At 36.4% G+C, this 23,636-nt stretch overlaps 3 protein-coding genes across 4 annotated transcripts; 2 read left to right on the forward strand and 1 right to left on the reverse strand.

The window, feature by feature from the left end:
- The first annotated feature begins 737 nt into the window (after positions 1-737).
- On the forward strand, positions 738-7,619 carry LOC117627511 (ADP-ribosylation factor GTPase-activating protein AGD1-like). The gene is made up of 20 exons (XM_034359632.1): positions 738-980; positions 1,450-1,526; positions 1,627-1,727; positions 2,128-2,198; positions 2,281-2,343; positions 2,691-2,735; positions 3,173-3,238; positions 3,357-3,404; positions 3,499-3,594; positions 3,702-3,743; positions 4,453-4,668; positions 4,781-4,912; positions 5,003-5,227; positions 5,364-5,450; positions 5,535-5,867; positions 6,042-6,187; positions 6,269-6,362; positions 6,546-6,714; positions 6,793-7,042; positions 7,153-7,619. Exons 1-20 carry the CDS (start codon positions 936-938, stop codon positions 7,265-7,267), a joined length of 2,421 nt encoding a protein of 806 aa, XP_034215523.1. The 5' UTR covers positions 738-935; the 3' UTR covers positions 7,268-7,619.
- Positions 7,620-7,949: 330 nt separating this feature from the next.
- On the reverse strand, positions 7,950-11,923 carry LOC117628750 (pentatricopeptide repeat-containing protein At5g61990, mitochondrial). Of its 2 annotated transcripts, XM_034361264.1 has the most exons (3): positions 11,595-11,912; positions 8,564-11,480; positions 7,950-8,381 (listed from the first exon to the last, which is right to left on the reverse strand). In XM_034361264.1, exons 1-2 carry the CDS (start codon positions 11,847-11,849, stop codon positions 8,790-8,792), a joined length of 2,946 nt encoding a protein of 981 aa, XP_034217155.1. In that variant the 5' UTR covers positions 11,850-11,912; the 3' UTR covers positions 7,950-8,381; positions 8,564-8,789. The 2 variants fall into 2 exon arrangements, with proteins under 2 accessions (XP_034217155.1, XP_034217154.1); XM_034361263.1 differs by having other exon boundaries at positions 8,564-11,923.
- A 190-nt stretch (positions 11,924-12,113) lies between these two features.
- On the forward strand, positions 12,114-14,777 carry LOC117626912. Its single transcript, XM_034358712.1, has 3 exons — positions 12,114-12,480; positions 13,121-13,309; positions 14,236-14,777. The coding sequence occupies exons 1-3, from the start codon at positions 12,232-12,234 to the stop codon at positions 14,317-14,319; spliced, it is 522 nt and encodes a 173-aa protein (XP_034214603.1). The 5' UTR covers positions 12,114-12,231; the 3' UTR covers positions 14,320-14,777.
- The last annotated feature ends 8,859 nt before the right edge of the window (positions 14,778-23,636 follow it).

Raw genomic sequence — 23,636 nt, forward strand, 5'->3', positions numbered from 1 at the left:
TATTTCAAAGTAGCACCGTCCAAAAGGAAAAAGAAATTTCATGTCTTGCCACTTGGGAACAAAAGGTTTAGGATCAAATAATTGTGTTTAGTGAGAATAAGCCCGTTTTGTCAAAGTTCGCCTTTTAAGGCAAAAGGACAAAGAGGTTGAAGATTTCATCGCAACTTACAAACAAAAACAAGGTTGGTATCTCTGTTTCATGCAAGATCCCTAAGAAGCTTTGGAGGATGAAGAAAAAAAGAACTAGGGAACATTCCAAAATTCTTAATTATCAGATTTCTTATGTATAAATACAAGTTGGAAAGGTTAAATGAGTTGAACAACCAAACAAATCATAAAATTGTAAGAGCATTTACTCTTTACATCCCAAGTTTTGAGTTCGGTTTTCCTAATATCGCTTGTATATAAAAACGAAAAGTAATCAATGTAAAATTTGACATTTACAGACAACATGCGAAACTTTTGCTGTGAATTTTACATGTACGGACACACACAAGTTTTGTTGGATAAGGATAAATCATAATTAGGCTCAAACTTTTGTATTAGTGAGGTTAATTGTAAATTTGCGGAACCTAAAGCGTTGCGTTGTGGTGGGAAGTGGTCCAAAATACTAGTTATTATTACACACAAACAATGAGGAAAGAGAGAGAGACAGTTAGAGAGTAAAAAGGAAAAAGGCGCGTAAGATTTTGTGACATACAATTTCTTTTTTAGTGACTGCCATGAAAAATCGCGGACACCTTCGTCTTCAACTGTACCACAAACCTCCTTCACTTTCGATCCCCGTTTCATAATTATTCTTCTTTTTCTTTTTTAATTTCCAAAAAAAAAGAAAAAAAAAAGCAGAAGCTTTTGGCACCACATTGCCGCCAAAGCTCTCTATCTCTCTCTCTGCACGAATTCAAGACAAAGGTGATCTCTGTTTCGTTCTAAATATGCATTTCGCAAAGCTTGATGATTCGCCTATGTTCCGCCAACAGGTTTTTATTTTATTTTTCTTTTTGTTATTCTACTGTTTCTGTGATTATTCAGTTATAAATGCGATGAATTTAGGAGCTCAAAATTCAAATTGTTGGTTTTGGTAGCTGGTTATATCGTGTCGGTTTACAAATTTCATATCTTTTGCTGAATTTCTGGTTAATATGGTGTGACATTTTAGCTTCCATTAACGTTCCTTTGCCTCCTTTTTGAATAAACGCATATAATGAACCATCATTGGAGAGGGGGGAAAAAACAAAAAAGAGAGAGAAAAAAAAGAGGCTTTGATCAATCTTGATATTTTAATGATATTTGAACTCATGTAGTTGATGGTTCGTTCCTTAAGATGCAGAAAGGCAGTGCTTTTTCTATGAATTTGTAGTTTATTTGTTTCGAATTCGATATTCCTTCCTCTGCACAATCTGGACACTTGAAGTTGGCTTATTGATGTGTATTCTTTCTTTGAAACAGATACAGGGCTTGGAAGAAGGTGCAGAGTCATTGAGGGGAAGATGTAACAAGTTTTTCAAAGGATGTCGAAAGTACACGTATGATCTTCAAATATATTTGGCACTTTCACCTCGCGCTATCTTCTTTTGTTTATTATCTTTGAAATGTCTTATAATTTTTATACAATTTAATTTTCAGAGAATGGCTTGGAGAAGCGTATGACGAGGAAATTGCTTTTGCAACTGCCCTTGAAACTTTTGGGGGAGGGCATAATGATCCTATCTTTTCAGCTTTGGGAGGTAGGTCTTTTTATCTCTTTCATTCCCTTGAAATATGGGCTATATAATCTACTTGAAGAGAATAATACGCAAGGGTCACCATACTCACACTTGTGCTTCTTATGTTTAGGAACTAAATAACCTTTTGAGCTCCTTGTTAGGCAACCACGAGACCCCAAAAACTTAAAATTCACGTTCAGCCCCATTCTCGAAACTGACCACAACTAAAACTTTTAGGGAGCGGACTAACAATGTATATTAAGCTAGCACTCTCAACACCGAAGTTCATGGAAATGTTGTACTGCTGCTATGTGTTTGACTTTGTAAACATAGTTCATGGCTTCGTAGTTACATTATAACTTATATGTTGTGTCTGTGTATTTTCTGTCAGTACTTATAAATTCCACAATGATTTTCGCAGGCCATGTTATGACCAAATTCACAATTGCATTAAGAGAAATTGCAACGTACAAAGAAGTTTTCCGGTCACAGGTGGTAATTTGTTTTGCATGTCATGTTGCTTACTTTGTTCTAATCGATTTTTCTGAGCTGAAGTTTCTTAATTTGTTCTCAGATAGAGCACATGCTAAATGATAAGCTGTTGCACTTAGTCCATGTTGATCTCCATGATGTCAAGGTACAATGTCTTGCGAGTTTTGAATATGCTTGTTTGCACATATATGAAGGCGATTCCCAAATAGTATCATCAGTAGTTGCGTTTCTGTTTTATCAGTGGACTTTGCAAATTCACTGAAGCTTTTCCCTTTCCTTTCTCAGTTTCTCGGTTTATTTGTTCTTTTTGCCAAGGCATTTCATCATTTTGTAATTTTAGGAATCACATTTCATTTAGTAGCATGCCCATTTTCTGGTAATCACTTTACATGGCATTGGTTTTGATATTATCAACTCTGCTTCCTTTCTTCCTTTCTTCCTTTTCATTGTCTAACAAATTCCTTTTTTCGCTAAAGTATCTTATTGATGCAGGAAGACAGAAAGCGTTTTGACAAGGCTTCTCTTGTATATGATCAGGTGGTTTTCAGTTCTGAAAATTTCATACATCACATTGAAGTTTGCACAAGAAATTTTTTTTTTTTTTTTCATTTCCAGATAATTTCTTGGACAAATTTCAGATTTTTTTCTTCATTAAAAATATGGTTTCTTGTGCAGCAATCATATTTATTTTTGTTAGATTTGAATATCTGTATTTATTCATGGTGCCTTTTTCATCTTTCATAGTAGCAATATTTGCATCTTTTAGTGCCAGTGTCTATGTATGTGCCTTTCTCATGCTAAGTAGTTTCATTAGTAAGATTATCCATCAATTAGGATCATTATTTTATTAATTTATTTTGTGGCTTAATTTAATTGATAATAAAAAAAGAATAAGAAACTGACAATGCTTATATTATGAATTGATCAATCCTTCTGATTGTGACTTATAAGGTAAATGCCTATTATGTGCACAGGCACGCGAGAAGTTTCTATCATTGAGGAAGAGCACTAGGATGGATATAGCTGCTAGTATAGAGGAGGTATATGCAAAATTGTTTATCTCCCCATTGAAGTACTGTTTGTATTGGTTGAACTAAGATAGTTTTCCATGGGTGACCATTATCCTTTTAAATCTAATTTGGTAGAGAGACATTCCAGGAACTGCACAATGCAAGATCCTCATTTGAGCAGGCCCGCTTCAACCTGGTAAGATTAGTCAACAAGAAGATCTTTCAGTTCAAATAAAGGCACAATACTGAAGCATTTAGGCTTAAAACATATATTGTACTTATGCATCCAGGTTACTGCTCTCTCTGATATTGAGGCGAGAAAGAGGTTTGAGTTTCTGGAATCTGTTAGTGGGGTGATGGATGCTCATCTTCGTTACTTCAAACAGGTACATGGCACAATCATGGGATAATTTGTGCGAAGCAATGCGTTGCATATAAGCTGATTCTGATATTCTCCCTCTCTTCTCTCTCCCCCCCCCCTTCTCTTTTGCAGGGATATGAGTTACTGCACACAATGGAACCCTATATTCATCAGGTTTGTAATTATAAACTTTTCTTCATAACTTGGTAGTGAATAGTTCAATTCTTGATTATCTGGAAATTAATTTGATACATAATTTATTTCCATTGTTCTTACATAGTATGTAATTGGGGGACCAGTCCCCCTGAATTTTAGATGTATGAAGAGAGATATGTTCAACCAGGCATCTATTTGAATTTTCCATCCTCCAATATTTGATTAAGATATTCTCAAATTATGTCTTGCATTTTTTTTTTTCCTTTTAATGTGTAATTGAAATCAGCAGGTAGTATGATGCTTACCATTTCTCAGAAAGCATTAGATGTAGAATTTCCCCCTGGTCATGCAAAAGCATGGAAAGTAGTCTCGTGAGTTGTTGCTTAACCTGCACTACCAATCAGCTGGGTTTTATAGGATCTAACTGTCAAGTCATTATCCCCTTCTTTTCTGAGTTGTCTTCCTGAAATTTAACTTTAGATTTTCCCTCTCATTAATGCAATAAGTTACCTTAATGTGGGAGACTCTCTTCTGCTGGCCAAAGATCCTATCAGGGCTAGCAACCTTGCCTTCTGCATCCTGTGGTACTTTTCCACACGAGGCTGGGTACTGTCGCATAGTTGGCTAGCAGCATCATGTTCTCTTTGGAAACTTTATGGTTTCCTTGTCAAATTAATTTCTCTTAATTGTTAAATTATAAGAGCTTAGCTCTTTTTCTTTGGTGTAGGTGTTGGCTTATGCACAACAGACAAGAGAAAGTTGCAACCAGGAACAGGTATCTCTCAATGAAAGGATACAAGAGTATAAAAGGCAGATTGATCGCCAAAGTAATCAGTCCTTGAGTGGTGTCCAGAGTTCTCCCAATGGAGATGGTGTGCAGCCTTTCTCTAGGAAATCACATAAAGTGATAGAGGAAGTGATGCAATCTGCTGCAAAGGGGAAGGTACTTGCTGTTGCAGATATGAATTCCCCCCTTTCCTTTCTGCATGACTTTCCTACTGAAACCAAGCTCTATAAATTTCTAAGTTGCATTATAGCTATGAATATATTTTCAGATACAAACTATTCGGCAAGGATATCTCTCAAAACGTTCGTCCAATTTAAGAGGTGACTGGAAAAGAAGGTATTTCATTCTTGATAGTCGAGGGATGCTGTACTACTATCGCAAACCATGGAATCGGCCATCTGTAAGTCTTTAGCTGGAGCATAAGTTAAAAAGCTTATTTTATGTCTTTACCACTGCTTACTTGATGTTAATTACATTTACATTGTTTCAGCATGGGGGTCAATCTTCTCCACATAAGCATAGTTCCTCTGAAAATGGCTCTGGGCTTTTGAGTCGTTGGCTTTCATCTCACTACCATGGCGGTGTACATGATGAAAAAACCGTTGCACGTCACACTGTGAACTTGCTGACATCAACAATAAAGGTTGATGCTGACCAGACAGATTTAAGATTCTGCTTCAGGATTATATCACCTATGAAAATCTACACTTTGCAGGTATTGCTTTTTCTAAAAAATTCTTGGATGTGTAATGTGCAATTATTCGCTAAGTTAGTGATTGTCAGGGAAAGTTTGCTGTTCTTGAACACATCAAATGTATAACGGTAGATTCTAATATTTTTTGGTGATGCAGGCAGAGAATGCACTCGACCAAATGGATTGGATTGAGAAAATCACTGGAGTAATTGCTTCATTATTGAGTTTCCAGACACCTGAGAGGGTAATTGTTCAATTGGGAATTCTTAAAAATATACAACCTTTGGTTCTATAGTTGTTATAATGCTTATAATCAACTATTTGGCAGCGTCTCTCGACTAGCCCTACGGAAAGTGATGATCAGATCTCTGGAAGTGAGAGTAATTTATTAGAATGTGCTTTTGATGCTGATCAGACAATTCAGGAGTATTCACCTAAGATCAGTGCTTATAATTATTTGCGAACCTCTAAAAGTTTGCAATCACACAAGAACAAAATGAAAAGTGAGAAGCCAATTGACATACTGAGAAGAGTATGCGGTAATGACAAATGTGCTGATTGTGGTGCGCCTGAACCAGATTGGGCATCCTTGAACCTTGGCATTCTTATTTGCATTGAATGTTCTGGTGTTCATCGTAATCTTGGTGTACATGTATCAAAGGCAAGTTGTCTAGTTTAAGATTTATATTGTGAAATGGTTATGGCATGTATTACTTATCTAGAACTAATTCTTCCTCGGGTATCAATTATCTGGAACTAAATGATAGCATGACTTTGTTTTTCTGCTTTCTTCAATTTGCTCAGTGAGGAAGTTCTTTTAATACTTCTGATGCAGGTCAGATCACTGACACTTGATGTGAAAGTATGGGAACCTTCTGTCTTAACCTTGTTTCAATCACTGGGCAATACTTTCGTAAACTCGGTTTGGGAGGAGACATTGTATTCAAAAAGTACTTTGCAGGCTGATACCATGCCTATAGGGTAATTAAGAAACCCGTATGCCTATATGATTGAAACTAGTATTCTTTTTGTGCTAATAACTTGTCAGTTTGTGCGATGTAGTTTTCCCAAGGCAGATAGAAATGAGCCATTTCTTATGATAAAGCCCTGTTATGATGATCTTATTTCGATAAAGGAGAGGTTTATTCACGCAAAGGTATTCTTCTAAACGCTCCGCTTACTCCCTTTGCCCATGTTCTGTTAACATTTCACGTTACTCGATGCAGATGGAGATAGAAGAATATTTTATTTTATTATATTTTTCGAATTTCTTGAGTAGAAATAATGGGGTTTGCTTTGTTGGTTGGGACCTGGAACTGAGATTTCCCACTGATTTCAGTATGAAGAAAAACTTTTTGTTCGTCGTACGAAAAACAATCAGAAGTTCCACTCAATGGAGCAACAACAGTTGTGCAAAAGTGTCCGTGCTAATGACAAGAAAGCAGTTTACCGCCATATTATCAGCTCTGAAGCAGATGTTAATGCTATATGTGGGCAAGCATTAGATGGTACGCCCTTAAAGTCTGGAAATGTAATGCAGTTGGACGAGAAGAAAAATACTTGACACCAATTTGGTTGAATTGCAGATATTTCTGAAGACAAGCCTTCCTCAAGTAATTCAAACTCACTCAATAAAAGTGAAGTTCAGCCACTGGAGCACATCCCTAAGGGCTCTTCCCTGCTTCACCTAGCCTGCCAAAGTGCTGATATTGGCATGGTGGAGCTACTTTTACAGTACGGTGCAAATGTAAACACTGCTGATTTAAAAGGTCAAACACCACTGCATTGTTCCGTCATCAGAGGCAATACTTCTATTGCAAAGATGCTTCTTATGAGGTCAGCCTTTGTTTGTATATCATGTTTTAAATCTGTTTTATATCGTGTTCTTTATTATTCTTTTTCATAATTATAAAAGGCTTCCCATTGTTCTACCTATTTAATTGCAGGGGAGCTGATCCTCAAGCCATTGACAGAGAAGGTAAAACACCAAGTGAGCTTGTATCAGAATCAGCCTCCAATGACAATGGGATGCTTGCTCTTTTAACAAACTCAGGCAGATGATGGTTTAAGATCGAAACTTGATTGCATACTTATGAATACCAGAACAGACTGAAAATATGGGAATTAATATCCCTATGTTATGGTAGGAAGAGCCAAAATGTATTTGGATTAACAGAGCTTGCAGGTTTGTTTGCTGCGCCGGACCGGCTTATCTCTTCAATAAATGTGGATCAGTTTAGTTTTGTGAGTTGAGGTAAATAGAGGCAGTTTGATTTGCTTTGTATCTGTTTATGTACTTTTTTTGTTCTATATGATTTGATTTTCTGTACAAAACTTTAGGAAGTTTTAGCAGAATATTTTGTTGGTGTATGTAGATCAGTTTAGTTTTGTGGGTGGAGATAAACTTGGGCAATTTGACTTGTTTTGTATCAGTACGTACTTTTAAGTTCAATTCGTTTTGCTATCCTGTACATAATTTTTGGGAGGTCATTAGCAAATTATTTTGTTGGTGTATATAAGATTTCAAATTATTTTGTAATTTTAAAATGAGGGATTTATAGTTGACCATTTAATTTAAATTGCCCGTATAAAATGTGCGAAAAATAGAACATAAAAGAGGGGATGCCGATGTGATGGTTTTTTATTATAGATTGAACAAATTATTGTTATAATGATTTTTTTTTTTTTTTCATTTTTTGAATTTAACAAGAGCATCACATCACAAGGGTTTAACATAACCATAGAAAAATAAGGACAGATTTATTTGATTCGATGACATTTGTCCATTTAAAAATCAACGCTTGCCCTACAAGCTTAGTCAATCAAATCTACATGCATTCCATACCATAGAAGAGCGCTTGCTACTCTTAGCAAGTTACGAGGCATAAACTACGACGTTATAAACAAATGAGCATTAAGAAGCAGAGTGGTCTAGCATGAAAAAATCAGCCAACCAGGTGGTTTCTTTCACAATCAAAAATTGCAAGGGACTCGGGCTCGGCCGCTGACGTATAGATCTCTTACCTGCACCCCCACCTCTCATCATTGCTACCTGGTCATGCTTCGTCACCCGTCTCCATATCATCGGAATCAACCCACTACACCGTCTTTAAGAATATTGACTACTTTGTATCCTCCCCCTGTTGTCCCTTCCCCATCCTCTTTACATAAATGTCTGTTGACAGAAAGTAGTTGGATCAAATTTTCATAGGATGCAAAAACTAAATAAAAAGAAACTTTCAAAGCCAATCTGCAGTAAATTATATTATTGTTTTCTGTTTTCTTTTGTCTTGGGCAAGTATGTAACAAAATATCATTTTTCAATGACGTCAAGTGGAACAGATAAAAAAAAGTTACCTTTCTAAGCATTGAATCCACCATTTTTGTTTTAGGAGTACTCAATCACTGGTTCACAATGAGGTAGGTGCTCATGGCAAAGGCAAAGCTTTTCCACCACCACAACTTGCTAAGGCCACCCTTCTCGGGCCAGCATTTGGATTTGTTTTCACCGGAGCCAAGAATAGGAGAGAACCAGAAATTCTACCTCAATCAACTAGACAAGCAACTCCCAGTGTTCCTTGCTTCAACATATTCCGGAACTAGCCTCATTTCGGTCTTCATTTATTAAGTCACTTAAGCTAGTGGACTGTGAAACCCATCCAAAGCTAAGCATGCTCTCCAGAATCCTTGCTGCTTTCTCCACATTCCCTAATCTGTAAAACCCACGAACTAATGTGCTACATGTAGCAAGACTGAGCGCAAATCCTTGTTCTCCCATTTCATCAAGTGACTTCATCACTTCAGAAAATTCTTCCTTTTGGAATAGGTTAATTGTCAGTGCATCTACCACAATACTGTTCATGATTGTACCATTGACCAAAACTTCATCCACCAGCTTTAAACATTTTACCCAGTCGCCTTCTTTGCAATAAGCATCAACCATCATACCATAGTTAACTTCATCAGGCTTGAGTCCCCTTGCCATCATCTCCTCAAAAAGAGCAAACATCTTAAATCTGCTTCCTGTGATATTGTAGCCGTGTAAAAGTGAAGTATAGGTTACAATAGTTGGTGTCAGATTCCTTTTCTGCATTTCCAGAAAGAGCTGTTCTGATTCGTTCATCAATCCCTCTTTGCTGAGAGAAACAATCAAAATCGTGTAGGACACATGATTTGGTGTCACATGCTTATCCACCATATCTTCAAACAACCGAATAGCTTCCATCATCTTCCCTAATTTGCAGAAGCCATTAATCAATGCATTGAAAGACGCAGTAGCAGCAAAGCCCTTCTCCACCATATCCTCGAATAAAGACAGGCCCTTCTCCGTATCACCTGCCTTGCAGCACCCATCAATGAGGGTGCAGTAGATGAAACTATCAGTAGGAAACCCATGTAGTAGCATCTCATCTAATAATCGAAATGCCTCGGTTAATTTTCCAGCTTTGCTGTATCCGCCCATCATTGTAGCATAAGTCACGGCATTAGGAGTCAAACCCTTTCCTGAGATTCCATCAAACAGTTCTCTGGCTTTATCAACGTCACCTGACTTGCACAGTCCATTAATCAAGGCGTTATAAGTAACAATGTTGGGATCGATGCCTCTCTGACACATCAGTTCAAGAAGTTGGAAAGCCTTATCTACATTTCCTTGCTTACAAAAGCCAGAAATGAGAGAGCTGTAAGTAAAAACATCTGGAACCAGATCCTTGCCAAGGAGCTCAGAGAAAACCCCCATTGCTTCTTGAAGTTTTCCATTCTTAGAGAGACCATGAATAATGACACTGTAAGTTTTGATGTCTGGGAGCACCCCTCGTCCAAGCATACACCTAAATGCGGAATATGCTTCTGTTAAGTTACCCTCTTTGCAGTGTCCTTCAATCAGGGCTGTGTAGATAACATCATTAGGAGCTATACCACAACCTAGCATCTCCTGGAAATATCTATTCGCAAGTTGCATTTCCCCATCCTTACAGTGCCCATGAACAAAAGCTCCATAAGTATATGCATTAGGCCTTAATCCTCTCTCAACCATTTCCAAGAAGTAAGTCCTGGCTTCTTCCATTTTCCTGGCTTTGCACAGTCCAATTATAAGAGAATTGTAGCAAAAGACATCGGGCATGACCCCCTTTTCATTCATTCCTTTAAATAGTTTGATTGCCTCTTCAAATTTTCCTTCCTGAACATGACCTCTAATTACAGTTGTGTAGATAACAGCACCTGGTTTTAAACCCCTGGTAATCATTTCCTTCAAAACTTTATTAGCCCTTTGCAGATCTCCACACCGGCTTAGGCCATTGATTATCACTCCATAAGTGTACACATTGGGTGCCAAGTTCCTCTTCTTCATTTCATTAAGTATCTCATAAGCCTTTACCATACTTTGCTCCCGACAATACCCATCAATTAAAAACTTAAATGTCTGGGCGTTAGGTTTAATGCCCATAACATTCATCTCATTCAGGACAGCTTCCGCCTTCTCCATCGTACCATTTCTACAGACCCCAGCCAAAATTGCATTATATGAGGCATCGCACAACTTAACTCCTCTAGCAATCATCTCGCCTTTGATACTCAGGGCCTCTTCCATGTTACCTTCTTTTATGAACCCATCAATCAACGCAATGTAGCAGGTGTTTTCAGGATTCAAACCCATATCATACATGTCTTTCAATATCAATTTTGCTTCTTCTGATCTCTTATGTCTGCACAACCCATCAAGAAGCGCCGAATAAGTATACCTATCTGGAACCAACCCCTTCTCAACCATAGCCTTCTTTACCTCTAAAGCTTCATCAACCCCCCCAGTTCTACACAACGCACCAATCACCACATTGTAGGTACTTAAATTTGGATTGCAGCCCTTCTCCTCCATCTCGTGGAGACATCTCTTACCCTGCCCAGCATTCCCAGCCTTACAATATGCATTGATCACATTGGTATAAGTATAAAAATCAGGGTTTACCTTAGCCTCTAACATCGCATTATACACCTTCCAGAACAACTCTAACCTATTACATTTCAACAAGTCCTTCAACAGAGAATTGCAGCAATCCAATCTTGGGAAAATCCCAACTTTCTTAACTGCCAAAAATGCATCAGCAGCCTCATTCAAGTGTCCCGCCATCTTGAAAGCATTAATCAAAATCTCAAAAACCACTCTATCTGACCCATCAAACTCTCTAAAACACATGACAAGAGAATTCACAACTTCCAAAGGCGGCTTGCGGCTCTTAACCATTCTCTCTAGCACAGCATGAGCTTGCTCAAACAGCTTGGAATTGCATAAAGCAACAGCAAGAATCGAAAAAGAATGTAAATTTTGAGGAACACCAATGTGGGTATCAGTCCAAATGAAGAAACTGAGAAGGCGTTTGGGGTCACCAACCTGATGGTTTTGTTGCAGAACGGCTCGGACGACATGAGGGTTTAGCTTCTTGGGGAGGTCTAAGGAGTTCAAAGCGATGTGCCAGTCGTTGTGTTTGAGAATGGTAGAGATTTCTCTCACTGTGTCCTCGTCCTGTTTACAGGTCTCTGATTGCGAGGTGCAATATTTGATTGAAATTACAAGTCTTGCTTTTGCAATACCAATTCGATTGTTTAGCTGAAATGCAAGGAGGTGTCCATGTGAAAATAAACCCATTTCTTCTCTAATGCCCCAAACGGTGAGCTACCAAGCTATGGCGTCAGAGAAACACAAAAACATCTGACCAAAATGAAAGAGTGTGTGTGTGTGTGTGTGTGTGTGTGTGTGTGTGTGTGTGTGTGTGAGAGAGACTCTGAGAGAGAGAGAGAGAGAGAGAGAGAGAGAGAGAGAGTTGGGCTGGACTAGCTTAAAAGTTTGAAACTTTGAGGCCCAACCAAAACTTGTATGAAACCTCATTGCCCAATAGAGCCAAAAACCCATATGGCCATGTACTTTTTGAGCTCCAATTTCACCTCTCCTCATCCGTGATGCGAATGGAGTTGGCTTCTGGATTCCTTCTTCCTCGTTTGAACTGTTCCTGAGAAAAGTGACAGAAGCCATGAATTGGGTGAGGCAGGGAGTGTTGGTTTCTTTTGGGAGGCAGATGCATACTTATGATGGGCCAAGTGAAAGCTTGAAGACAAAGATTGCCCAGTTGGGGAAAATGAGGAAGAGAAAAAGCTCAAAGAAAGATAAACAAACAGTGTTCGTTGAGGTTCCGGAGCCTATGACCTACCTAGACACAGCCACTATGCCCCAGATTCTCACTGCTGTTGGAATAGCCCTCTTCGCCAAGCTCCTCATGATGGTAAAATTAACTTAACTATTTATCCTTCACTATTTCGACAACCCCATTTGTTTGTTTGCTCTCTATTTCCTAAATTTTGTTCCTTTATCATAATTCTTAATAGAATTTGCAGTCTCATTGAAAATTCGAAACTATTGCTATTCGTATCTGTGTTTTGCACTAAGAGTTGTTCTGCCTATTGATGCTGCTTGTGTTTTGTAATAAACAATCGTTGCATGCATTGCTTGCAGAAGGGTCTCAGATGATCATGTCAACCATGGTTTTCTACTTCTTTGCAAGTTGTAATTTTTTGGGTTTAAGAATTTAATTTCATTCAGTTGAATGGAGATGTAAGTTGCTCCGACTGATGAAAAAAGATTAGACCAAGGCCAAAAGGTAAGAATAAAAAGATTAGATCTTGGAAGTTCAAAAGTGTTGTCTTCTTTAAAGTAACCTGCTGCTTTTCATGTTTGATTTTGCAAAGGAAGGTAAATAAATAGATTATACCTTGTTGAAAGTATAGAACGCTTCTTGTAAAGGTTTTATTTTATGTTTTCCTGGAAATAAAGGGAATGGCTTGCTCCTTTTATGTGGATAGTGTTTTGGCTTCCGTTGGTTAGTCTATTGAGTGATTAAAGTAACTGGTCTTTCATGCTGGCAGTATGATGACTCAAGATCACAAGAATTGATTGAACGCAAAATAAAGAATGCTCCTGCTGAGCAAGGCACTGTTAGGATGCTCACTCGTGAGGAATGGGAAGAAATTCGAGAAGTGAGGCCAAGGACTCCATTTGAATCCAAGCTGGCTCGTCCAAATGCACGGATAAGAACTGGAGAACCAGTACGCATGGTGAGGGACAAGTTACCTTTTACTCGTAAACAATACAAGTTAATACGTTTTCGCAGTCTTGCTGATGATTGGATAATAGTGTAGGATAAGTGTTGTTTTTTCCCACATTAAATTGTGGTGTCGTTTTGGAACTATATTATATATAAAAAATTGTATAACCTCTCAAATTCTAAAACTAGTGGCACCACTTGAAACACCGAACTTCTTCCCCCAAGCTTCCATATACAGTAATTGAGACATCTAATTGTGTAAAAGAAAAAATCCACATCTTTGATTTCTTTTTTTCTTCTTTTCTGTGGCTTTACGTTGGATATTTTCCATATCAAAACTTGCATTCTTGGCTAATCTGCTGAATGTTAGGTTACTGCTGGTAATAACTAGCTTACTGACCTTTTGTCAAGTTCTTCTGAACTATATATTTTCCCTCTTGTTCTTAGGAGTTATATCCTGTGTTTGCTTTCACGGCAGTCCTGGATGCATCAATTTAGTATACTCATAGTACTTAAGCAGCTTCCGGACCGCTTAAAATTTTGTGTTACGCATAACTGCTGTGGCCAGTTTCATGCAGTGGACAATCTCTCCGATAATTTATTTTGGCGCTTCTTGTTTCATGATTTTGTTCTATAACCTAAGGGGTAGTGTCTTTAGCTTCGCATCAGTTAAGAAACAATTTTAACTCTTTAAAGCCTAATCGCCTATTATTAATGACTCCTATGGCACATGGCACATATACTGTGCTAGAATCAGACAACCATGGATCTTAAACTTAAAACATTTGATTTTGATGGATTCCCTTGAAAGAACATAAAGTAGGAAGGATATATTCCATTGTTTTGATTGATGTGTTCGTACATATATTTCCCCTTACCTTTATGTTTTACTTCCAAGAAGTGAAGACTTATGCTTCTCCACGTATTTTTTTCCAGGAGGATTTGAAGGATTGGACAATTGATGTGCTCACAGATGCATTTGCTCGGGTTGAGGAGAGTGTTAGGCACGGTTCCAAGTGACTTGTTCCCCATCTTCAGAGTGATGTTACATGGTGAGGATTGATTTCATGGAGATATTGATTATCCATAATATCAACAACCCTATACAATGCCTGCTTAGGCGAAATTCTGCAGATCGGTTGCCATTGCATCAAATTACTTACCAGCCTACTGGACGTAGCATCTATGAGAATCTTCTGAAATAATATCTTGCAGTCTTCTGATTCAATTTCTTCTTGTTGTTATAAACCACATGGTTGTGGTGGTTGCTAACATCTAGAACTTTGTACATTCGCGTAGAATACACTTGTAATCCATCACAGAGCAAATAGTAAAGCAATCAGCTTGGCCACTCCATTTGATGCTAGCTAAAGCGTGTCTACTATTTTGTTCAATTGTTGGGCCTACATGTTATGATGATGGCTTTCCAAAGGCAAACTGTGATATCTTTGGGCTGCAACTGGTTTGAGTTTATTATCTCCCTTGCCATCTTCATGGTCAAAAAGAAACTTAGTACCACCCTTATTAAGATCTCTGTTTTCACCCATTTTATATATTTAAATTATGGGATGCCCCTTGAAGTTTTCATTATTAAGGTTAAGCACGGCCTTTCTAACTGGCTTTTCAAAATGATCCATATCTTAATGCAAAATTGGAGCCATGGGGCTACCAACTTCCTAAAGCAATATGCCCAACTGAGTCATGTGGGATCCGAAAGACAATAATGTCAGTTTGCAATGTCTTCACTGAGTCCAATGGGTTCCAATAAAAGAAATGATTTTATTCAGTTTTTAGCATTTATGCCCACTTTACCATAAGAACTTGCTCTTCATCAAAAGCCTCCTTATGGAGATAATCTTACCTATAACCGGAGATAAAATCCCTTGTGTCTACAACACTAATCACGTGGACATAAAATTCACTATGTCTACAACACTAATCACGTAAGCAGGTGTGTTGCCGTGAAATTGTATTAGCTACAGTGTCAAATACAGTGAGGCAATTGAGCTTGGGTTATAATGGCCATCATCAGATCATCTGCCATCCCAACTGTTGTTTGGGGCCAGATATTGGATCAGAAACTATTCAACCATGAAATCTCCTCTCAGTCACAGACTCACAGCCAACAACACAGCACATCTAAAACTTATCCACCGTCTTAGCCTTCCCACGTGGGAGAGAGCCTCCACTATATCATGATCATCATCCACCATGACTAAAAAGTTGATTGCCCGATGAAAGCTATTACCCATGCTAGAGGTGTTATACACTTTCAAATTATGTTTTTCCAACAAGAGAATGCTATATTTATTAAATTTGTTCGTCAAATTTTCCTTTACATTCACATTAACACAAGTTCGTGTCTCACTTTTATCATTTAGAAATCGACAAAGTTCAAAGAATAAATAAAACACGGCCACATATTTAGTATACAAATTTAATGGCTGAGTTAGTAGTTCACACGCGATTGAGCAATGTGAAACTTATAGTTAAACATCATAAAAAAGAATCATCCAATTGCAAGTAAAGGACTGTTCCTAACAAAGTCATTGATGTAATTCACCTGCGTTGTGTGGTATTACTGGTGTGTAAAAAACAAGAGGGAGGTCAAGCCGGCGCCTACCTCCATTTTTAATATGTAATCAGACATAAAACAGGCGGTGGTGAAATAATACTTTTTTTTCATGTAAGAAAATGTAATCTAATGTTTCAGTACATATAGAGCATTATATTTCTCTCTCTTTTTTCTGGTCAGGTTATTAATTTTCTATTTTATTGTTCTTGCTAGTAGAGACAATTGTGACTGCTACGTAAATTATTACCTCTTTTTTCAAATATTGTAACTAAGCAGAGTATTAAAATGGTTTTTACAAGGATGAATAAGTAATCGGAGTTTATCAATGGAAAATTAATTCAATGTCTCCCCAAGCTGTATGGAGCCTTTGTAAGGGATGACATATGGCATTTGTTGCTCCATATTATTTAAGCTTATCTCATGCCAAAAATATTGTTCCCTTTGCCCATGAATTTCCAATGGATATCTGATTTTTGGTCTTTTGTGTAGACTACGACGAAGCAGCACCAAGTTTTATTTTGTTTTCTTATGCAAATTTCTTAACACTTTTCTTTTCGCTTTTCACATTTCTTCAATATTTGTAGGTCTAGTCTTTACAGTTGGGGTTGGAGATTGAATGGGTGAGGTTATTCAACCACCAGCCCTAATAAGTACTTTAACATATGAGACAAAATATATAGAAATAAATCAACACATAAAAAAATATGACATAACACAACGCGGGTAAAATTCATCGTATTTGAGTAGTAATGTTCACATTTTCATTTTGTCTTTACGCAATCATCATCAAATTAAGGTTCAACGCAACGTGTAAATGCATTTTAAACCTTGTCAATGTGACACAATCACAAAGCGGGTAAATTTCATCGTATTTGGGTAGTAATTCACATTTCCATTTTGTCTTTATACACTCATCATCATATTAGAGTTCAACACAACGTGTAACCACGTTTTAAAGCCCGTAACCTTGACTTGGGTTGCATTTTGCTAAATTAAGATTCAAAATTGACTATGCTAACCAAAATGTTAATCCAGAAATGGAATTGATTGAATGTTGGAAAGCATCATTCAGTGTATGCAGTATGTCCCCATGTTGAATTAGAAAGGGTCAAGGCACGTTTAACACTTCAAATATGAACAAACAAAAAGCCTGCAATTTGATGCTTTTCTTCTTTGACCTTGGCCTCCATCTCCATGTTACTTAAAACCATAGATAGAGGTCATAACTGTGAAGAATAATCCTAGCTGATTTGTTTTCTTTTCTTCTGGGAAAAATCCAATGTTCTAAAATAAGAAACAAAGTTACAATATTGTTGACTAGGGATGCATCCACGTGTGGTCTGGTTTTACTTTTCCCAACCACGTTTTTGGTTTTTTAAATCCATTTCTTGCTAAGATTTTCCAAGCATGTATATGCATTGCATCTAAGCTATTAGTATATTCCACGCATATACATGCGATATGTCAAATCTTATTGTTCACTTTTTAATGGGTCCAATTCAATATGTAATAATTTGATTTTTCAGTCAACAAGTTTGAAAACAAATAATTTACTACTATACACATCATCACGTCTCGTGAGAAAAAAATTATAAAGTAAAACTATTGTATACGTCTTGTTTGTTTGATTGAGTAATTATGAGAAGAAAGCGTATACGTCTAATACAAAATATTAATACTTTATACCCTTAAACAAAAATACTTAGTTGAATTTAACCCTATGGTGTCAAATATTTGAGCTGTTGCATCCGTACGTGCAAGCAAGAAAAACTTGAAGAATTATTGGAACTCTTGCACCTTGTTTTTATATTATCTAATCTCTAATTATATTATATTAGTCTCAAAGTCGATTGTTCAAATATCTATCTGCACATTATTTTATCAGCAAAATTAATAAACAAGTTTTTATCCATGAAAGACAGCGATTTAGAAACAAACCGCCCCGACTTAAACATTAGCACGATATGAATTACATATTAATATTTTAAATTATTTGTTTCAAATGTTGAACTCAATTATGTTGGTTTTGTACCAGCACACCTTGTAGTGGTTAATGGATTTTTTTTCTTGCTAATTTGTATTTAATTAGTTGGGGTATTGTGCCGCTAATCACAGACCATTTGTATAATAATGGGGGTTTAGAGGTTAATGATAATAAAAAATAAGGGCAAGACAAAAACCATCAATCCCAGTTTTTCTTGCCACCTGCTTTCATGGGCGGTGGTTTTTATATTGGCACCTTTTTTTTTCCTCTTTTTTTTTTGGGTCAAAAGTTTCCCTTTCTTTTAATATTTAGTCTCTACATTTTTAACTTTAATGTTTCTGACAACCTGAAGGGCAGTTTTGGAATTCAATAGTGATATTTACCCAAGTTCGGCAATTGACTTAGACCCAATGGTGACCAAGAAAAAACTGTCACACTTACTGTGACATAATGTCAAAGATGGAATATGAACAACATAGGAGTTGGTTGGTATATGTACATGAATGAATTGTCCTAGTGAAAATTATCCACACACATTTCGGCCGTTGTCAGTCATTAATATATGGTAAATTAACTTACATGAATAGCATATGTACGACTCTCTATAGCATTACCCACACACAAATATCTTGCGCATGAGAACAAAAGAAGTTAGAAAATCCAGATCTATTGAGTGCTTCTATATGAAACGTTTTTATTAAAACACACAATTTCTTTAAAGAAGTGCCCATGCTATGCTAATCTAGGAAGCCCTAACAAAAGTACTAGTTTTTGGATGTTTGAAAGCACTTTTAACATTGCTAATAGAAATATACTTCCAAACACACCCTTCATTTAAGCTGAAGCCCCACAAGATAAGCCAGAAGGGCATGTAGGGTCCATGGCACAGAATTTCCTCAAATCTTTGTGGCATAGTCCTTCCCCACTAGACCAGTGGCAGTGACCACCCACTAGAAGAGAAAGGGATATGCATCAAGTTTCATTTTATTATCCTCCTACAACATAAAACTAGAGGTACAAGCTTTCCATTTTTATAATTATTTGTTGCTTAATGTTTATCTCCTCCTGATCACATGAGAACTAAGGAATAATTAGTAAGTGGACCCCAGATCATGATATAATTAATTAAGATTAGTGCCTTGTCCTCTATCTATCCCCCATCAGGCCCATGGCCCTCCTCCTCTGGTCCTCTTGTTTTGTTTCTGTTGCTTTTCCTCACCACCAACTAGGGTTGAATTTGATTCTCCAAAATTTCACTTGGACTTTCTCCATTTTTTCACATTGTTTTGTCGCTAAGTCCAAACTTCTGCTTGTCAATTTTGTTGAATTTAGTAATTAACCCTACATGTCTGACTTTTCACTCCCATCAATTACGTTAACAAATTAATTTCATAATTGACAGTAAGGTATAGTTCACCCAGTTGAATTCTTCTACCTCCACTCATGTGAGTAAATATTTAATACTCATAGTCTCAGACACCCAAATGAAGAAACGAAAAAAACATGCCTCCAAATGAAGAAGACAAACAAAAAAATCTACCCACAACAAAACCTTAAAACCTACCTAAAACATAAAAGAATTATTAAAAATATCTAGCCAGATGATCTATGATCAACTAATTCAAATAAATAATAATTAAGCTTTGGAAGGGGCCTTGGGCGGAGAGCGGTGAGAACATAATATCTTTTGCTGAATTGGTCTAATATTCATATAATGGTAGCGCAATAATCAGTCTATGGCAGTTAGTGATGACCATCGTTTTTCATAATCTTTGTATTTTGGCGGTGTCATAACTTGTGGTTGCGACGACGGTTTCGGGACTGTTGGTGCTGGTGCTGGTGTCAAAGACTGCCCAAGGAAAAACCAAAGTCGTGAGACAGTCTTTGGGTGTGGCACATGATCACATGGGTTTTGGGTGTCTCATAATCTCATTGGCAGGGTTGAGTCTCCCGAACCCTACATTGAACAACAATGCTGCTGAGCACACAAAAAGCAAACACAATGGGAATTGAAATCCTCATATTGATCCATGTTGCTCTCGTAGGGTTTTTATAATGAGAGCTTATTTTCCCTTCTTCTTTTTTGTCTACTTACATTTTTTTTATAACAAAATTATATGTTCTCACTCATTTTTTGTTCATTTACACTCCTCTTTTTTTTTTTTTTTTTAATAATAATTAAAGTATTTATAAACAAAAGAGGAGTGGAAGAATCAGCGCATTTTATAATTTACCAAGTAGAGTTGACCGATTTACAACCTAAGCTTACATTTTTCATGTGAAACAATTTATTTTTTTCTTTCCAAATTCATGTGAAACATTCAAGCACTTGTCTTATTAAATTAGAATTTTATATTTTATATGTAAGCTGGAAACTGCCCATTAATTAAAGCAAATATTAAGAAGTAAAATTATTAATTAAATAAAAATAATATGATAAATTTATATATTTTCATATTTATTTAAAAAATTTAATCTTATTTTTATATAATACAATTATCCATTTTATTTTTTAAATAAAAAAATAAAAAAAATAAAATCAATTGGCACACGCTTACGGGCCAAGGGGCTAGTACTACTTCTGTTCAAACTCATTTTGACTATTTTTAATTTGTAATATGGGTTGCACTGGAATTATGACGTCACCCCGTAACGTGTTCCATCACTACCTAACCATAGTCACACAAACCCCGTGCAGGTCCTAGGACGCAACCAAATTCTCAGATACCGTATAAACGTTTGTTCGTTATAGGATTTATCAGCGAGGTCCACGCGTCACCAAGATGACATCAATTCCACGTGGCGAATCCTTATTAGCTCTTAAAAAGAGGTCAGTTGTCCCATGAATTTCCTAACTGAATTCAATACCGAATTGAGTTCCGCAAACCACCGTTTCAGGCCCGTAACCTGTCATTGGATGTGTGATCCGTAATGCTGACGTTGGCTGTGACACAGACGATTGAACTCTCCCCGGTGAGATTAGCAAATTAAGCAAAAAAATTCGAAATAAATAAGGAAAAACTTTTACATGAAAAAACTTAAAAAGGTTAATTGAGCTGAGAAAGACATGACTGGGTTTGGTCTGTGGGTTAGGGGTCAGGAGAGAGGGATTAGGGGAGTGCCCAAACTGCTAAGCGGGGAGGAGGCAGAGGAAGCCTGGGCCCACCCGTTGGATTAATTGCAAGCTAATTAGGAGACACCTTGTGCTGCGGGACCCACTTTATTTACTGTTAAAAAATAAAAAACAGCAGGCCGATTTCTCCAGCTTCACCAGTCAGTCAAACATCTCTCACTCTACGTCCCATTAAATAATCAAAACTATATGGGAAATTGCAGCATAATTCATAAAACTACTTTTGTAGTAATTTATATAGGTTTTGTTGAGATGAAAATATCATGTGTCCTTTACACAGGAAAGGAGATTTTGCTAAAATTAACTCACCGCGTATGCATTGATGAATTATCACGAGTGATGAGACATATACAATGCATGTATAAACGATTGAAAATCACTCGTGAACAACTATAATACAATTCTAGAAAATATCGCAAAGAAGATAAGGCCATTCTCTTTCACGATACACCCATGTCTTGATTGAACAACCTTATGTGATAAGTTTTGGGATGATCCAATACAAATTGAGTCCGATGACACCACACAAAATAATGGTACATCAATTTCAAATGGGCAAGTGAACCACCACTTCACTATGGTATATGTTGGTCCCAAAATAGCCTCACTGCAAGTTAGGTAAAGGAGGCTTTGCTTGGTTTTTAGTGGGAACCAAAATACGCACGTTTTATTCACTTTTCTTGCTTTTTATTTCGAAGGGTGACTTGTCACAGTGCTCTCCACAATTATACAAGGTTGGGTCCTCGAACATACGCACATTAAGGTTCTAATAGTATGTCACGCGTATAAATTTGAGTTAAGTTTTTTTTAAAAAAAAAAATTATTGCAACTTTATATTTTCTCATCCTTTTTTTTTTCAATTTCATGGTATAAAAAATTGATATTATATTAACAATATTTTGTTTTATTTTGTGTCCTAGAAATATATATTCTATTATTTTCGGTACGATTTATATAGTTAGCATTTGATTTGATAAATAGAAGCAATGAAAATAACATTTTAAACAAATTCATAAGTAAAATGGAGACCAGTTGAGTTTTATGTGAGTTGCAATTATTTTATTTAGGTATAAAATAAAAAGAAAATACGAAAAGATAATCGAAGAGACAATACACCAGAAAAAACTTGTACCTTGTTTTGTTTTTATTATATGTGACTATATAAAAACCGTGTGTGGTTGTTTTAATAGGTTAGTATACAAAACAAGCAAGGTTCTCAAATCATGCAAACTTTTTTTCACTACAAGGACAACATAATTCGGATCTTGCATTTCTTTCATGGCATTCATATCTCTTGGGTTTTTGATCCTCATGTAACGGTCACGTGATGATAGAGACAAAGAAAAAAGGTGACAAAACAAGGAAAAAAAAAAAAAAAAGACTTATCGAGTGTACATCGAAAGATTATACCTAATCAATACTACGAAATACTTGAACAACTTAAATATAAAGAGAAAATATGTCAACGAAAATAAGGAAGTTTTGTTAACCTATCGAGTCCACACCTAGTGGCCACACCTAAATAGCCCAAAATTTATGTTCCATAAAAAAGGGTGAAGGGAGGGAATGTCAAGAAGAACCTTTGCTTTGTGAGCTTCTTGTGTCTTTCAGCATTTGTGAATTGTGCGGAAAACAACAGTTTCATGTTTGAAAAGAGAGATACTTTAACAGTGTAAAGTTAAAATAAAGAGTAAAAATTGTTTAATTTTTAATTAATTAATATTAAACAGGATTACGAGGATATTACCTTTTTCCGGGACAGAGATTGAGATTCCTCCATTTGTTGCTTTAGACCATACACACCTGCTATTGGACAACACACGTGACTTGCCCTCCCTAGTTTCATTTTATTTCCCCTTTCATTTTCAACCCAGAATAAGATTATACAAATTAATTATTGAGCTAAACAACCCTTAATTTAATTTTACTTACATTCAATATCACATTGTCCCTTTTTTTTCTTTTTCTTTTTCTTTTTTTGTTGTTGGTCTTTTCACACAGTCCTTATCTTAGTATCTTGACAAATGGGATACATATATGGCACGTTTAAAATGAGGTATTTATTTTGGTCCAATTACTAGCCTACTAACTAGGGTACCCTAGATAGGAAATAGTTTCTTCATTTTACCCCTCATTTCTAAGGGTCTACACCAAGTTTTATACTAGTGGAACCTAATTTTGTTTGCGAGGGTTGTTGAAATAAGAAACTTTAATTGTTTTTAATTTATTGTGAGTTATGTATTTGATTGTTTTATAGTCTCTATTTGTATTTTGTATTTGTGAGAGTTAAAAGTTGTTGTATTGGTAGATTTAGGCGTTGCGATTCATGTTTGGTTTGTTTAGTTATGCGACTTTTATGCTGAAATTATTTATATTTACCCTTATAGTTGATGATTTTTGTGGCTGTAAATTTTAAGAAGTGATATGAATGTAAAAGTATAACCTATAAATAAAAAAGGACCTTTGCTTGAATTTATTGCAACAAGCGAAAACTAATGAACAAATAGAAAGGCTAATGTTCTAGATGGTCCAAACATATATGGAAATGTTAGCACATGATGTGACAACAATTAGGATTACTTCTAAATCAACGCTGTCATTTGGTAATACAACTTGTAGGTCATTAGGAATTGCGTTACGCAAAC

The sequence above is a fragment of the Prunus dulcis genome, chromosome 5, assembly GCF_902201215.1.
Source record: "Prunus dulcis chromosome 5, ALMONDv2, whole genome shotgun sequence".
Classification (NCBI taxonomy): domain Eukaryota; kingdom Viridiplantae; phylum Streptophyta; class Magnoliopsida; order Rosales; family Rosaceae; genus Prunus; species Prunus dulcis.